We start from the raw sequence: 17,271 nt of genomic DNA, 5'->3' as shown, positions 1-17,271 counted from the left end.
CCAAATGACCTAAGCTACCCACATTAACATTCTCTAAACCTATTACATTTATATTCAATTAATAAATTATTTAATTTCATAAATGTAATATTTATAATTAAAATTAAACACACTAAAATATAATATTAAAATAATATATTAACTTAAATAATATAAATTAAAATAAAAAATAAATTATATGAATAAAAATGTGAGTTTATTAATAAATCTTTTCCATATTATTTTATTAATTACTTAATTTTTTAATTATTTATAATTTCAATTATTATTAATACATTAAATAATAAATATATGATAATAATTTTAATTTTAAATTTAATAATATAATAATATATATTTATAAATTCTACCCACCTTTCCCACTTTCTCTTCCATTTTCTTTCTCAAACTACTCACTTTTACATTAACATTATCAATGACCACGTCTCTCTAAATATATTTACATTTTCAATAAATTTATAAACTATATAATTTTATAAATGTAATATATATAATTAAAATTAAATATACTAAAATATTAAAATAAAATATAAATATTAAATAAATTATATGAATAGAAATTTGAGTCTCATAATAATTATCTCACATATTACTTTAATTAGTTTACATATTATTTTTAAAATTTTAAATTATTTTAAATTTTTAATTATTATTATTAAAACATTCAAACAAAATATATAATAATAATTTAACTTTAATAATATAATAATATTTTATATGTTTTACAAACAATATAATTTAATATATATAAATAAATAAATAATTAATTAATTAACATGAGTGTCAAGACTCGATTGTGTTGACACGATAACAAAATCTAGTCGGAATAACACGAAACACGAATTTAAACACGAGTTAGTACGACACGAATAAACTCGTGGACACGAATAACACGACACGAAAGAGTCTGTGAATCATAATGTTTTGAGTGGGTCAAGACACGATACAACACGCATAAGATTTAGACACGACACAACACGACACGATTGAAAATCTAATAGAATTTGCCCGAGTCGAACGTTTATGTACGATGCCCAACTCTACATTAGATCTAAGCATACATATATGTATTGATGCTTAAGGTAATGTATGAATTTTATTGAGAATAAATGTGTAACAAATCTCAATCTATTCTTATTATAATTTTATCACATTATAGTTATAAACTTCGAGCAAACATTCAAAATAAAAAAAGTTAATTGAAATTAGATAAAAAAAATTATTATTATTATAATTCGGGAAATTGAGTCGTGTCTTCGTTCAAAACGACCTTACAGTAATTATACATTAATAAAAAATAAGTCCCAAAATTTTATACATGTGGATACAATTATCATAATCTATTTCATTTTTTTTCTAATTTTACTATTAAAACCTAATTTTTATAATTTTCATTTTTGTTTGTTTGTTTCCATATTTGTAAATGTAGTGTAAAATGTAAAATAAATCTAAGGTGGTTGAATGCTCAAAGTCATTAATATAATAAAATATTATAAACAAAAAATAATTCTCACATTTTTTTAGGCTTTGTTTTTTTGTTAAGTTGTTATACTATTTTTATATATACTAAAATATAGCAAATTTACTTTTGTTAAAGATGTAGGATTTTATTTTCAAATAATTTTGACTTCATTTGTAATCGAAGACAAATATTTATATCAAAAACAAATTATATATGATCCATTTAGAAATATATATTACATATGAATGATAAGTGGTTAAAACTTAATTTTTTTAATTTTCATTTTTTTTTGTTTGTTTGCATATTTGTAAATGTAGTGTAAAATGTATAATGAATCTAAGGTGGTTGAATGTTCAAAGTCATTAGTGTAATAAAATATTATAAACAAAAAAGAAATTTCACATTTTTTTAAAATTTGTTTTTTTAGTTGTTATACTATTTTTATATATATCAAACTAGCAAATTTATTTTTGTCAAAGATGTCGGATTTTGTTTTCCAAATAATTTTTACTTAATCTGTGATCAAAGATAAATATTTATATCAAACACAAATATATGATCTATTTAGAAAATATATATTACATATGAATGATAAGTGGTTAAAACTATTTAAAAATGCTCTTTTAAAATATTTATTCTATAAATATATCAAACACAAATTTGGTGTTCTTTTCATTAGACTTATTAATGTCCAAATGAACTATGACCAATAAATGGTGGGTTTGGTATAACTATGTAATATAATAAAAGTTAAAGACTTTGTTTAGTTAGATTATTTATATAGACAAAATAAAAATTATGATTTTAGTTATTGCATGAAGGGTTATTTTATCTTTATTTTTAATACTTCTTATCTCTTTAATAATATAATAATTAGTTTAGCTTTACTAATTATTTTAAAGAAAAATAATTATTTAAGATGAGGGACGTTGAAGTTAGGTTTGAGTATTACTGAAAATCTAAAAATTAAGATATTGACTTAGTTTAGTTTAATAACATATTTTTGTTTTTTTTTTTAATTAAGAGTAGTTAGTTTTTTTTTTTAGAGAAATTAAAAAGAAAAAAATTAAAAATTATTTTTGGTTCTGCGCTTAATTAGGCGTGGAAAATGACTTTTGACGCTATGTCTCAAATGGCTGTCGAAATGGGAAGTCTCTATTACGAAACAAATTTGACATTTTGAATGTAATTATGACGAGTTACACATATTTTATTTTATTTTATTTAAATCAATAACCTAATCTCGTTTCTTTACTGTCCAGCCTAAGATCTAAAGGAGATATGTTATTTTCGATCCTAACATGCATGCATCTATACTAAGATATTTAGTAAATAAGTAAAATGTTCATTTAGGTTTAACAAAATACCAGTAGCGTAAGTGACATATATATATATATATACCGAAAACCTATAAACGATTCGGGAATGATTTAAACATGTAATGTGTCCAAAAATTTAAGTCATACATAAAATGTTCGGAAATAACTCAAGAATCATATTAAAAATTTGCTCGTATTTTTTGGACACATGTGGCACAAGTTCAAATTAGGATAAATGAGGTAAAATGATAGTATTAGAATTTTTTTATTCCATTAGAAAATTAATTAATTATAATATATATATATATATATATATATCTTAAAATTATTTAGGACATCTTAAATAGAAAATTAACTCAAAATAATGTTGATGAAAACCATCTAAGCCTTAATCTTTCAATTCTCTCTCGTCCCGTTACCATCCTCTTAACTAGCTAGCCCTCTAGCCTTTCACCTAAACATGCTCAAAATAAAATTTTGAGTTTTTTTTTGGGAAGAGATTTATTAGCTTGAAATAGAAACAAATAAGTAAGTAACAACTCATTTCCAAATTTTAAATCTAGTATCAATAATAAAAAAAACAAATTGTTAGCATACACACATGATTAACCTAAACTAACTTAACCTAGCTGATTAAGCTAATTACCAAACATGATACAGTCTGCCGGCAGAGAAATTTGATAGTAATACTATAACAAATTCTTTGAAAGATAACTTAGCTAGCTAGCTAATTAAACAATTAAGATACAAAATGCAGTTTGCATATATATATATATATATATATATATATATATATATATATATATATATATATATATATATATATATATATTATAAGAAATTGGGATTTGGAATTGGGTGTACCGGGACTTACGGTAGTGGAACGGCTGTAGAGTACTGTCTTTTGTGTCTGTCGGGAGGAAGAGTGCCGCCGAGGGAGAGTTGAGTCGAGACTCGAGACAGTCGACTGAGGTTGATGACGGACGGTGGTGGAACGACGAAGAGTCGACCGACTGTCTGTCTGTAGACTGTCTTTTGTGTTTTTCGGAGGAAGAGTGCCGCCGAGGGAGAGTTGAGTCGACAGTCGACTAAGGTTGATCACGGTCTGTGGTCGTCGACGACGGCAGTGTGAGATCCCAGACTTACTTCTTCAACCCGCAAGATCCCAATAGAGAAGTTTAACCATGCTTTTTACTTTCTCTCTATTCTCTTTTTACCAAAACAAAACCTAAAAAGCTGTTTTCAGCCTAGTTCATTTTAATTTCTTATTTTATTTTATTTCATTTATACCTTCTTCTTAATGCTTCTTTGATGTTGGTTATTTGGGTAATTTTTCTATTGGATTTTTGTAAAAATTAAATATCGATAAAAAAAAATAAATTATTTATGTTTTTATTTAGTTGAGATTATTATAATATTTTTGTATTTAAAATTTAAATTTTATAAAAATAAAATAAAAATATTTTAGTTGATAAATCAAGTAGTTATTTGACAAGTTAAAAAAAATATAATGAGATGGTTGTATTTTGAATATTTTTTTTAAAAAAGACACAAATTAAATTACTTTTAGAGTTATTATATAAAAATTTAAGTTAAAATCTTGTTTAAATGAAAAAAATTGTTTATTTTTTTTTATATTATTAGAATCAAATTAATAATATATTTATATTAAATAACTAATTAATATCATACAAGTTTTTGGGAAGCCATAAAAGTAATAAAGTATCTTAATTTCCTATCTCACCCGATCTCATATATCCCCTTAGTTTTGGAAAAAGATTCAAAATTATTTTGAGAAGAATAAGTCTCATTTTAAAAAAAAAAATTAAGAAAAAAATTTATGATAAACTTACTTACAATATATCCGTTTGAGAGAATTTTTTTGACATGTGACCTAGTAAATTCAGATTTTTTAATCCGTTTAATTTAATTTTATCAAATTAATAATTTAATATTTATTTTTACATTTTAAAATATTATTTTTACCTTATAAAAACAATTTATTTTAAGCAATTTCATACACAAACTAAGATGAAGCCAATACATATAGGCATAACAAATTTTCGAATTTCGGATGCCGATCAAATCCGGACCCGTATATGAGTGATCCAAATTTGACAAGTTCTGACCCGTTAGGTACCTTACACCCGTTTTTTTAATAATCCCAAAATTATGTTTCAACCAGACATATTGTCAACCCTTGATTGAGGTTTTTGTTTATTTTAGGTCTAAAAGATCAAAATAACTTAATATATCAATTTAGAGATGGAAAATAAATTTGTCTGTATGAATAATTAAGATTGAAAATTTGGGATAATAAATGACTATTAATTAATTTCAAATTAAGTAAAATAGACTAAGAAGAGAGGACACCATATATATGAATGGCTAAAAGCAAATACCAATGTATCATTCAAGAACTTCACCTCCTTTCTTGGATTGTGTCATTATGGCATAAGTTAATGATATGGTGTTTTACACTTTAATTACTTAATATTTGTCAATATTTGTCAATTGGTTCTACAAGCACAAGCGTAACAGAGAATCTCTTAAAATATCCAACTATTTTGTTGGAAGCCTAGTATGTTTTGATAAATTGAATTTGCTTCCCTTTACATAATTTAATTGGTTTGATTTAATGATTCACAGTTTGATAACTGATAATTGAGTTGATAATTTGATAATAATAAATTTAACATGTGACGCTAATAAAAAAATAAATTTCAATATCAATCGGTAATACCTTAATTTCTATTTGGTATAAAAAAATACCAACTTAATTTAATCTGATCACAATCGCTAGAAACTCTCTCGATAATACGAATTGAAGGAACATCGATAGGTGAATAACAATCGGTATAGGAAAATACCGATTAGTTATAATATACTTTTTATTTTTATTTTTATATGAAGTTTTTTTTTTATATCGAAGACATATTCTTTTGGGTTCAGTGCAGTCAAAAGTGCTTGAATGATGGCATCAACCATCTTTAATTAGATAATCTGAAAGAGTCAGGGGACTCCATTTGTTCTTAAGAATATACAGACATATTTTCTAAGAGAAATGATAATATCAACGAATGACTAGCGAAAGCAAGGCCACGAATCTACGTGGCCTTGCTAGCTAGGAGAGAGAAAAAAAAAGAAAAAAAAAGGAAAAACGTTTGATAAACGTTTCAGTTTCCCCTTTCTTCTTTCCTCTCTCTTTCTTCTTTTCATTTATTCTTTCCGGCGATTTTTCTCTTCTCTGGCGATTTTTCTCTCCGGCGGCGGCATCCCCGACTTCTTCAACTTTATTCATCTTCTTTCTTTCGATCGAAAATGGTAGGTCTTTTCCTTCGGGTATTTCTGTTCACTTCACTGTCTGCATTCGTGAATATCTTTTCTCTTTTTCAGGCTGGTGGTCTAAGTACATCTCCAAACAAGACTCCAAAATCTCCAAGGACAAGGTAAATAACATCTCCTTTAGAATCCTAAAACATTTTGATGATTTGAAGACCGTTTAGGTTTTTGCGGTTAGGGTTAGGGTTAGGGTTAGGGTTATGGATTTTTATGATTCTGCTGATTCTAATGATTTTAACGATAGAAATGGTTGATTATTTTGTGTTTATTTGCTTCTATGTGATGATTTATGTGATTTTTGATATGTTTGGCTGTTATGGGTCCCGAAAGTGTTGTTTCGGGGACCCGAAAGTATGATTACATAGTCCAGAAATTTGATTTTGATATGTTTTTTGAATGAACCGTCCCGAAAGTGTGGTTTCGGGACCCGAAAGTGTTGTTTCGGGACCCGAAAGTGCTGTTTCGGGACCCGAAATGTGTTGTTTCGGGACCCCAAAATTGAATTTTGATATGTGTGGCTGTTATGAGTCCCGAAAGTGTTGTTTCGGGACCCGAAATGGGTGGTTTCGGGACCCGAAATGGGTGGTTTCTGGACCCATAAATCTGATTTTGTAATGTTTGGCTGTTATGGGTCCCGAAAGTGTGGTTTCGGGACCCGAAATAGGTGGTTTCGGGACCCATAAATCGGATTTTGTAATGTTTGGCTGTTATGGGTCCCGAAAGTGTGGTTTCGGGACCCGAAATGGGTGGTTTCGGGACCCATAAATCGGATTTTGTAATGTTTTGCTGTTATGGGTCCCGAAAGTGTGGTTTCGGGACCCGAAATGGGTGGTTTTGGGACCCAAAATGGGTGGTTTCGGGACCCGAAATGTTGTTTCAGGACCCGAAATAAGGTGTTTCGGGACTCGAAATTTAGACTTTTAACTTGTTTTCTCTTGGTTTTTAACTTGCTTTAACTTTGTTTCTCTTAGATTATCTGTTTCATGTTTTTTAAATGTTTATCTTTTGTTTTTGTAGGGCAAATAAACGTAAAAAGAATGCCCAAGAAGCAGCATCTCCCAAAGCAGTTCACAAATCCCCAAAAGCTCCCAAATTAGTTCCGAAATCCCCCAGAGCAGCAGCTCCCAAAGCAGCCCCACACAACCTTTTTTTAACTAGGACATCTTCTTTTGGCCTTTTCAATCTTCTGCAACTACTGTCTAATGATCAAAAGGAGGCTGAGAAGTCAATAGGCTTTGGCCATCTACTTTCATTATCACTTTCAAAATGCCTCGGGGAGATATCTCGTTATCTAGTGAGGCAGTTTGACTGTGATAAATGTTCTTTCACTCTAGAGAATGGCGAGGAAGTGAAAATCGAAGAAGAAGATGTTGAAATGGTATTGGGTCTCCCGAGAGGGGAGTTGGACATTGTAGAATATCAGAATAACGAGACTGATGACAAGCTAAAGGCATTTAGGACTCGATGGGGTAACCCTATTAATGGCGCTCCTTTAGTGACTGCTATACCGACGAAAATGATTGAGAACAAAGATGCTGACAATAGTTTTAAGATAGACTTCGTATTATTCGTTGTCAGCTGCTTTCTCTGATGTGATCACCTAGGTCAACTATCAAGGTACTATCATTTTTGTTATTTCATTTGCATGACAACTTATATGACATGTTAATAAATCCTCAAATATGTTTTTTCCCCTTGCAGGTATAGAATTCTGAAATCTATTTCAGATGTTCATAATATCAAGAAGTTCAATTGGTGCAAATTTGTACTTGAAGGATTAGTTCAATCATGCGCAAAAGTGAAGGAGAATGAAAAACGACATTTCCAAGGACCACAGACGTTCCTTATTGTAAGTTATCTGTTAATTAATTTCTCTGTTTGCAAAAATAATTAGTTTTAATTAACATATGTTTGTTTTCAGTTGTGCTACGTGTATAGGGTGAGCAACCCACAACTGGGAGGAGTTAATGACCGTCGATTTCCAATACTGTCATGTTGGAATGACACGACTTTGAAGTTTAGACTGGATACGGAGTTTGAAAATGGAGGATTCGGACGCGGAAGCGTTGTGGGACGAATTCCACTACCGGGGATGTGGGGGAAGAACGATGAGGAGGATAACGATGTGGGGGATAATGATGAGGAGGATATGAATGAGGGGGTGTCTGAGACCCCAAAGGCGGCGGCGGCAGCAGCAGCAGCAGAACCTAGGAATAGGTCACCACCTCGGAAGAGGCCACCAATGAGGAGGTCAGAATCAACACCTATGAATCAAGGCCTACCACCTATGAATATAACACCTATTAACACGGCAGGTCCGGACGTTGATAAACTGAGTTTTACAGAGAATTTGGCGTGGATTGCTAAATGTAGGTTGTTTATTGAAAAAGCCACGAGAAGACTGGAAGCTTTAACTTTAGGCTGGGATGCAACGCCAATGTATGACAACGCCATCCACGTAATTTATAGAGCAATGGACAGTAATAAACCTTTTAGGGATGCCATGCACAGATACTTCAAAGATCGAACACCCACTGAGGATGATGGGGTAAACGATCAGGACGCTCACACTGAGGGGGCTCACACTGAGCGTGCTCACAGTGAGGGGGCTCAAACTGAGCGTGCTCACAGTGAGGGGGCTCAAACTGAGGTGGCTCACACTGAGGTGGGTGTTCTCGAAGAGGAAGATGAAGATGAAGTACTTGAAAAAGATGGATCTCCAAGAAAAAGAAGGAGAAATCCAGTGCGACATATGAAAATTCCAGCACGCCTTAAATCTCCATACATGACGCAGAACAAGCCGACGAAGATCATCGAGCCTGCCCCTCAAACTCATGATGTCGTGGGAAAAGAATTGGTTGCTTCCAAAAAACAGAAGAAATATCCCATACATATGATGGAACTTCCAGCACGCCTTCAATCTCAATATATGAAGAAGAACAAGCAAAGAAATCTAGAGTTCTATCATTATGTCAATATGGAATACCGAGATGAAGTCGTTGTGGGATTCATTTATGCAGTTGATTCGAATGCCAGGTAAATCAAGATTTCATAGTTTGTTAAATCATGTTTGTTTGGCTGAATTAATGGTCCCGAAAGTGTGGTTTCGGGACCCGAAAAGGGTGGTTTCGGGACCCGAAATCTTGTTTCGGGACCCGAAAAGGATGGTTTCGGGACCCGAAATCTGGTTTCGGGACCCGAAAATAGTAGTTTTGGGACCCGAAATAAGGTGTTTCGGGACCCGAAAAGGATGGTTTCGGGACCCGAAATAAGGTGTTTCGGGACCCGAAATGTGTGGTTTCGGGACCCGAAATAAGGTGTTTCGGGACCCGGAAAGGGTGGTTTCGGGACCCGAAAGTTTGATTTTTAACTTGTTTTCTTCTTTATTTGGTTTCAGCAAGGAAGTATTCTATGTATCCGAGCTAACCAATATCAACATAGAGCAATTTCAATCAATGAAAAATGAATGCCATGTTGAAAGTGGGATAATTGATGCGTGGGCAAACATGATCACTCTTCACTGCAAATCAACTTCCGACTCGAAAATAGTTTTTTCGACAGTCGTTTCTGCAAGTCTCTATATCTTTCATTGTTGTTTAAACCAATTATCTCTTATTCTGATGTTGATTTCATTTGCAGGACTTTTGGAGAACGAAAGACCTTTTCATTGAAAGATTGATTGAAGAAATGATAATTTTCGAATTAACTCCCGAACACATGAAAACTGCTAAGCTGGTAAGTCCTTTTTATATTATCTGATTTTTGATTATATGTGTCATCTGAATCTTGGTGATATTCTTGCAGATATTTTTCCCAATTTTATATGAAAATCACTATTATGTGGTTGTCATCAATATGCGAAACCAAGCAATTGAAGTCATCGACAACCTCCCACTGGACCCAGATATTGAATGGGATGATAAATATGTCACAACTCGGCAACTGGTAACGTTGAAGTCTTTTTTACACATAATGTATTGACTTCTTTGAAAGTGTTTATTAACTTCTTTGGTAAAACAGGTACAGAACGTTGTGGACTACTTCCAAACTATCGACCAAGGGATCGCGGATAAAATTGCTCAATTCCCGTTCAATGTTTTGAAATTACCTTGGCAAGACAGTTCAAATAAAACGGATTGCGGAATATACTGTATGAGACATATTCATTGGTACACGAGCGATACAACAAATTGGAATTGTGGTATAACGATAGAAAATGTAAGTTACATATTTTCACATTTCATTTGTTTTACAAATCTTTAATAACCGCTGAATTATAATTTCCTACAGGCAAGGGGAATGCTTGAAGCATTGCGAGTCAAATACACTGCAATGATCATCCGTTCAATCTTAAACAAAAATATCAAGAACATCTTACAGAAGTTTGTAGACATTTTAAAAGTAGAATGTCCTGAAACATATAAGTTGTATGATAACAGCAACTCTTAATTAATTTAGTACATTTTTTGTCTTCAATTATAATCATGTATAAACTAAGTTAAAACCCAAGTATAAACTAAGTTAAAACAAGTTAAAAACCAAGTATAAAGTAAGTTAAAACCCAAGTATAAACTAAGTTAAAACAAGTTAAAAACCAAGTATAAAGTAAGTTAAAAACCAAGTATAAATTAAGTTAAAACTAGTTAAAAACCAAATATAAACTAAGTTAAAAACCAAGTATAAAATAAGTGGTTTCGGGACCCGAAATGGGTGGTTTTGGGACCCGAAAGGTGGTTTTGGGACCCGAAATGGGTGGTTTCGGGACCCGAAATGGGTGGTTTCGGGACCCGAAAGGTGGTTTCGGGACCCGAAATATGTGGTTTCGGGACCCGAAAGGTGGTTTCGGGACCCGAAATAAGGTGTTTCGGGACCCGAAATAAGGTCTTTCGGGACCCGAAATTTAGATTTTTAACTTATTTTCTCTTGGTTTTTAACTTGCTTTAACTTGGTTAGACTATCTTCGTTAGAAATGAAAGGACAAGAATGATAAAAATGTAAAAATATTCAAAGTTATAACATGATCAAAATAAGTACTATCTTCGTTGAATGTTATCACCACACGCATGATCTTCGACATATACTTGAGAGGACAAAAGTGATGTGAAGGATAATTGAGTTGAAAGTGGATCATTCCATTGTTGTTGTTGTGTTGAATCCAAAACTGTAGATGTTGTGGCCGTATTTCCCTTCTTTTTTGATCTCGAAGTCTTGGGGATTTTTTCAATTAAAGATTGTTTCCTCTTTGTTGGTGGTCGTCCTCGACTTCTAACTTTCTTAGGAGAGTGTATCAAAATGGATGTAGCGGGAGATTGAAATGGAGATGGAGATGGAGATGCTTTTGTGCTTTGGTCTTTAGATGCTTCAGTGCTTCCATGATTAAGTGACATAAACTGTTCCATCAAGCCTTTTATTCTGTTCATCCAAAAGGAACAAGTTACTTCCGATTTTACTCCAACTTGTTGAACCTCTTGCATCAATCGAGTTAGACTATTGTGACGTTTTTTTTCTTCCACGGACATATCTGAATCATAAATGTTGGTGATATTTTGATACCCACGCTTAATATCTTTACGCCACCGGTCCATTATATAATACATTGGTACCTCATTCACCCTCATTTTTTTCAACACAGCCATGATATGTCTACACAAAATACCTCTGAACTCAAACAATCGACATTCACATTTCACATTGCAATCCTTTTCGGTGTAATGTACTTTGTAAGAAACATCTCTTAGATGTTCTCCATTAACCCCCAACATGATTTCCTCAACTCTAAATATAGAAACTGAACCTTCCTCTTCAATGGCTGAGATGTCGCACAACATCAAACCTCTAACTTCTACTTGAACCAATCTAAATATATCTGGAGTGTATAAGTTTTGGTATTGCCTTTCGAAGGCAAATCCACTAACAGTTGGTATCAAAGAATTAAACGATTGGAAATCCAATTTCTTTTCTCTCTCGATATTTCTCAACAGAGCCCTATCATATTGCTCGACAAATTGTTTGAGGGATGTTTTGGACTGCACGTAGTCATCAAAGAAGGCGTTCATACTTTCACTCCGTTGAGATGTTGACATCCCGGCCCAAAATTGTCCTTTGACATAAACAGGTATCCATTTAGATCTTTCCAAATACAAAGATTTCAACCAAACACTATCTTCCAACTGATAATCTTCAATTAGTCTATTCCAATCCTCTTCGCATTGTTGAATATTTATGGAATTGTATACAATGTTTTTCAGCCTCTTCTTTATTAGATGGTATTCAGTATGGCTTCCAAGTTTTATAGGAAGTTTCTTCATTATATGCCACAAACAAAATCGATGATGCGTTTTAGGAAATACTTTCTCAATTGCAATCGCCATGGATCGACATTGGTCTGTGATTATGGCATTGGGAGGTCTATCATTCATACATTCCAACCAAGTTCTAAACAACCATGTGAAAGAATCTGAATCTTCACTTGACAATAACCCACATCCAAGCAAAATGGATTGACCATGATGATTAACACCAACAAACGGAGCGAAAGGCATGTCATAGCGATTTGTCAAATATGTTGTATCGAAAGAGATAACATCATGAAAATCTTCAAAGGCAGCCCTGCACCTACCATCTGCCCAAAACACGTTTTTAATTCGGGATTCCTCGTCCAAATCAATAAGGTAGAAGAAGTTTGAGTTCCTGGTTTGCATTCTTAAGAAATAATTAGTGAGTGCTTCAGCATCCCCAATCCTTAACCTCAACCGTCGTGCTTCTGTAACGTAATTTCTACATGTCCTCTCATCGAAAGACATGTTTTCATACCCTCCAGCTTCAACTACAAGTGATTGAAATGTTTTGGCCACAGTTATTCCAGCTTCATCGTTTGTATCCAATCTTCTCTTTACATTTCCGTCAATTACTTTGTAGGATCTAACATGACGTATTCTCTTAGGACTTAAAGAATGGTTGTGCTCAAGAGAAATACTTGTTATCACATATTCCCCTTCATTTCGAACAACAACATTAATCTTTGCTTTACAATCTGTCTTCGTTATTGGTCTAGGCTGATGAAACTTGTTTTTTGACTTCGATTCTTTCAGAAAACTCTTGGCACAACCAACGCTGAAGTATTTCCTCTTACCACCTACATTTTTGCTCCCTAATTTGGTAATGCCGAATCCCGTTAAGTGGGCATATGATGTGTAGAATTCAAGAAGTTGTTCTTCGGAGGAAAATATCATTCCAACACTAGGAATGTGACTGCAAAAATTAAGTGAAACCGTAAGAAAAAAGTCCAAAAACCACTCATTTCGGGTCCCGAAACCACCCATTTCGGGTCCCGAAACCACCCATTTCGGGTCCCGAAACCACCCATTTTGGGTCCCGAAACCACCTTTCGGGTCCCGAAACAACCCATTTCGGGAAATAAAAGGACCCTTTTGGGTCCCGAAACAACCCATTTCGGGAAATAAAAGGACCCTTTTGGGTCCCGAAACAACCCATTTCGGGACAAGGAAGGACCCTTTCGGGTCCCGAAACCAACCATTTCGGGACAAGGAAGGACCATTTCTTGTCCCGAAACCAACCATTTCGGGACAAGGAAGGACCCTTTCTTGTCCCGAAACCAACCATTTCGGGACAAGGAAGGACCCTTTCTTGTCCCGAAACTAACCATTTCGGGACAAGGAAGGACCCTTTCTTGTCCCGAAACCAACCATTTCGGGACAAGGAAGGACTCTTTCTTGTCCCGAAACCACTAGATCTGTTCAGGGTACCTTTCGGGTTCAACAGGGGTGGATCTGTTCAAGTTAAGTTCTTCATCTACTGGGTTGTTCAAGTTCGGTGCTTCGATTTCCTGAAAATTCAAACAGTTTAAATCCATAAATACTTATGTAAAATGTAAACCCTAGATCTGTAAAATCTAAACCCTAGATCTATTCAAAAAAAATAAAGATCCTTAAAAAGGATACCATGGAGAAGTAAATGCTGCCGTAGAAAGAAATAAATGCAGCCGGAGAAGAGAAATAAATGATGCGTTTCAGAGAGAGAAAGAAATGCAAAAATATGAAACTCTATTGGGTGAAAGAGGATATGCAGAAATGTAGATTTTTTTTTCTTTTTCTCTCTCCTAGCTGGCAAGGCCACGTAGGATTCGTGGCCTTGCTTTCGCTAACCCTTCGTTGGGTTTATCATACCTCATTTTCTAAATAGGCTGTTTCACTTTGCTGCAGCTTTAACCGCAGCCTCGACCCATGTGGTTGCACTATCTACACCAAATCCCCAAATTCAAAATCAAATAGTTTAAAAAAATAACGATTAAAAGGGTAATTAGGATCTGAGAAAACATTAGCAATTAAATAAGGAATCCCTTACTTTTTCACCAATATTTTCTGCTTTTTATTTATAATATTCAATTTTTGTTTAACTTTATATGATATATAAATTTTATATTTCTTTTCTTTTGTTGTTGTTTTTTTTTTATTTATTTAACTTTTATATTTCATTTTTTATATTGTAATTAAAGTAAATATTTTATTTTATTTATTTAAGTTATAAATAAAATATTTTACTAAACAAAATTAATTTAAATTTTTAATGATAATAATTCTAGTAATTTTGAAGATAATAATGAAAAACAATTTGAAAATAATTATTGTCATGTTTAATAATTAGTGATATAAAATCTTTTACAATGTTCTTAAACATAAATTATTTTATTTTAAAAATATTAAACCAAATAATATATATATATATATATATATATATATATATTAAAAAGTATAAAATAATTGTAATACAAATACTTTATATTAAATTATTTATATATAAATTAAATAAATTAATTAATTATTTAAAGATAATAAGTTGTATTATCTTTGTTGAACGATAATATTTAAATCATTATTAAATTTATCAAATTTCTATTGTAACACAATTTATAAGATAATAAATATTTGTAGGTATTGGATAATTTTAAAATCTAGCCCAAATAAAAAAAAATGATATTTAACATATTATATTATATTATTAAAATAATTATACGATTACATTTAATATTAAATTAAATTAAGATAATATTTTATTTTATTTTATTTTATTTTTAATTATACTTTACTTTTAGTAATATATTGTTAATAACCCTTTATTACATTTTAATTTTTTTAAATTAAGAAATGTAACAAACATTAATAATATGTAATTATCAATCATTCCTAAACTTTATTCCAAAAAAGAATATCAATAATATTAAATTAACCTTTGATTTCACAGTGAACATTTTTTACCCTAACATATACTTGCCATTTAACAAAAAAAAATATTATAATCATTTATGATAAATTAAAATGAATTTGTTGTTGTTAGTTTTGAAATTTAAATCTATTGAATTAATTAGTATGAATCTTAATAGTTTTTGAAAGCATAAATTATATTTTAATAAAAAAATATTTTTAAATTAATTTGATTGCTTTCATTATGATAAATTTTTAATTTAATAAATATATAATTTAAATAGAAATTACTTTAAAATAGATATATGAATATATTGATTCAATTTATAATTATAAATATCTTAAGCCCAACTATTTTTTGTTAAAATAATTTGATAAAATAAAATGTATATAACGTTGATCTAAAATTTTACTTTTTTTTTTTCTCTTTATAGCAAGAGGGGAAAAGATGAATGATTTGATCTAGGTCTAGCACTTCCATTTAAGTGCGTAGTTATATAATAGTATCCTCTATTTCTTTCATTATCTACAGATCGATTAATTAGAAAAGGAAACCATGGAAGTAGTAGTGAAGTCAAGTGAGGCTATCAAGCCATCCTCGCCGACCCCATCCCACCTTCGCCGTCACTACCGCTCCTTCATTGACCAAACCAATCCCAAAACCTTCATGCCCACCATTTACTACTACCCACCGCCACCACCGAATGACATGAACAACGATCCCATCGCCGCAAACGCCGGAAGAATTGACCTTCTCAAGCGATCCCTGGCGGATGTGCTCACCTCTTTCTATCCCTTTGCAGGCCGCGCCATCGATCCCTCCTTCATTGACTGCGACGATTCTGGCGTCGTGTTTACTGAATCTGTAGTAATGGATCGCTGCATTACAGACGTCATCGCCGAGAAAAACGCCCAACAACTCAATCGATTGTTGCCTTTCTCAATGGAGATCACCGGCGTCCATGAAGACGAGAGGCTATTGGGCGTTCAAGCCAATATCTTCAAGTGCGGTGGCTTGGCCTTAGGCGTTAGTTGGTCTCACAACATCTGTGATGCTTTTTGTCTTGTCAATTTCATAAACTCGTGGGCGAGTTTGGCACGCGGAGAAGAGATAACACATCCGACCACCATTTCCGCTTCTATATTCCCACCCGTAGACAACCTACCAATGTTCGGAAACAACTCCTCCTCCTCCTCCTCCTCCGATATTAATAATATTGATGAAACCAACAAAAACAGAGCTAATGAAGAAAACAACAAGAATGAAGGCAGGAAGGTGGTTGTGACCACCAAGGTTTTCCGATTCAGTGGCGCATCCATATCTTCACTAAAAGACAAGTATTCTGAGCAAGGCCGACCCGAACTGATCCCGACCAGTGTGGAGGCACTATCAACATTCATATGGACCCGGTTCTACGAAAGCAAGAAAAAACAGAGTAGCAGATACGTTATAACTCAAACGGTGAATCTCCGGAACAAGGCCGACCCTGGTTTGAAGCTAGATTCCTGCATTGGCAACGTTTGTCAATTTGTGGTGTTACGTCCGGACTTAGAGCTAGCGGATGGATCTTCGGGTTACGGCATTGTGAGGAGGATGAGGGCGGCGATAAGGAAGTTCGACGGCGAGTACGTAAAGAAGCTCGAGAAAGGTGACGCGAGCTTGTTTTTTGAAGGGTTTATGGATTCGTTCATAGAAGGAACTTCGATGTTCATGTTCAGCAGCATGAATAGGTTCCCATATTATGATGCGGACTTCGGGTGGGGAAGGCCCATTTGGGTTAGCTACGGTCACTTTGATTTCAGCAATTTTGCATTTATGATTCCAACGGAGTCTGGAGATGGATCCGTTGAGGTGTGGCTTAGTATGAAGGAAGATGATATGAAGGACCTTCAATTGGATCAACAATTTCTCAACGTTATCTCCTAA

The 17,271-nt window shown here is 32.8% G+C and overlaps 1 protein-coding gene across 1 annotated transcript; it reads left to right on the top strand.

The window, feature by feature from the left end:
- The first annotated feature begins 15,900 nt into the window (after window positions 1–15,900).
- On the top strand, window positions 15,901–17,271 carry LOC124922157 (stemmadenine O-acetyltransferase-like). Its single transcript, XM_047462889.1, has one exon. It carries the CDS (start codon window positions 15,901–15,903, stop codon window positions 17,269–17,271), a length of 1,371 nt encoding a protein of 456 aa, XP_047318845.1.

Source organism: Impatiens glandulifera, chromosome 1 (genome assembly GCF_907164915.1).
Source record: "Impatiens glandulifera chromosome 1, dImpGla2.1, whole genome shotgun sequence".
NCBI classification, from domain to species: Eukaryota; Viridiplantae; Streptophyta; class Magnoliopsida; order Ericales; family Balsaminaceae; genus Impatiens; species Impatiens glandulifera.
This window is presented reverse-complemented; position numbering and strand designations above follow the sequence as displayed.

Excerpts from the sequence above, each read along its gene's own strand:
- LOC124922157 (XM_047462889.1), top strand. The coding sequence starts at position 15,901 with ATGGAAGTAGTAGTGAAGTCAAGTGAGGCTATCAAGCCATCCTCGCCG.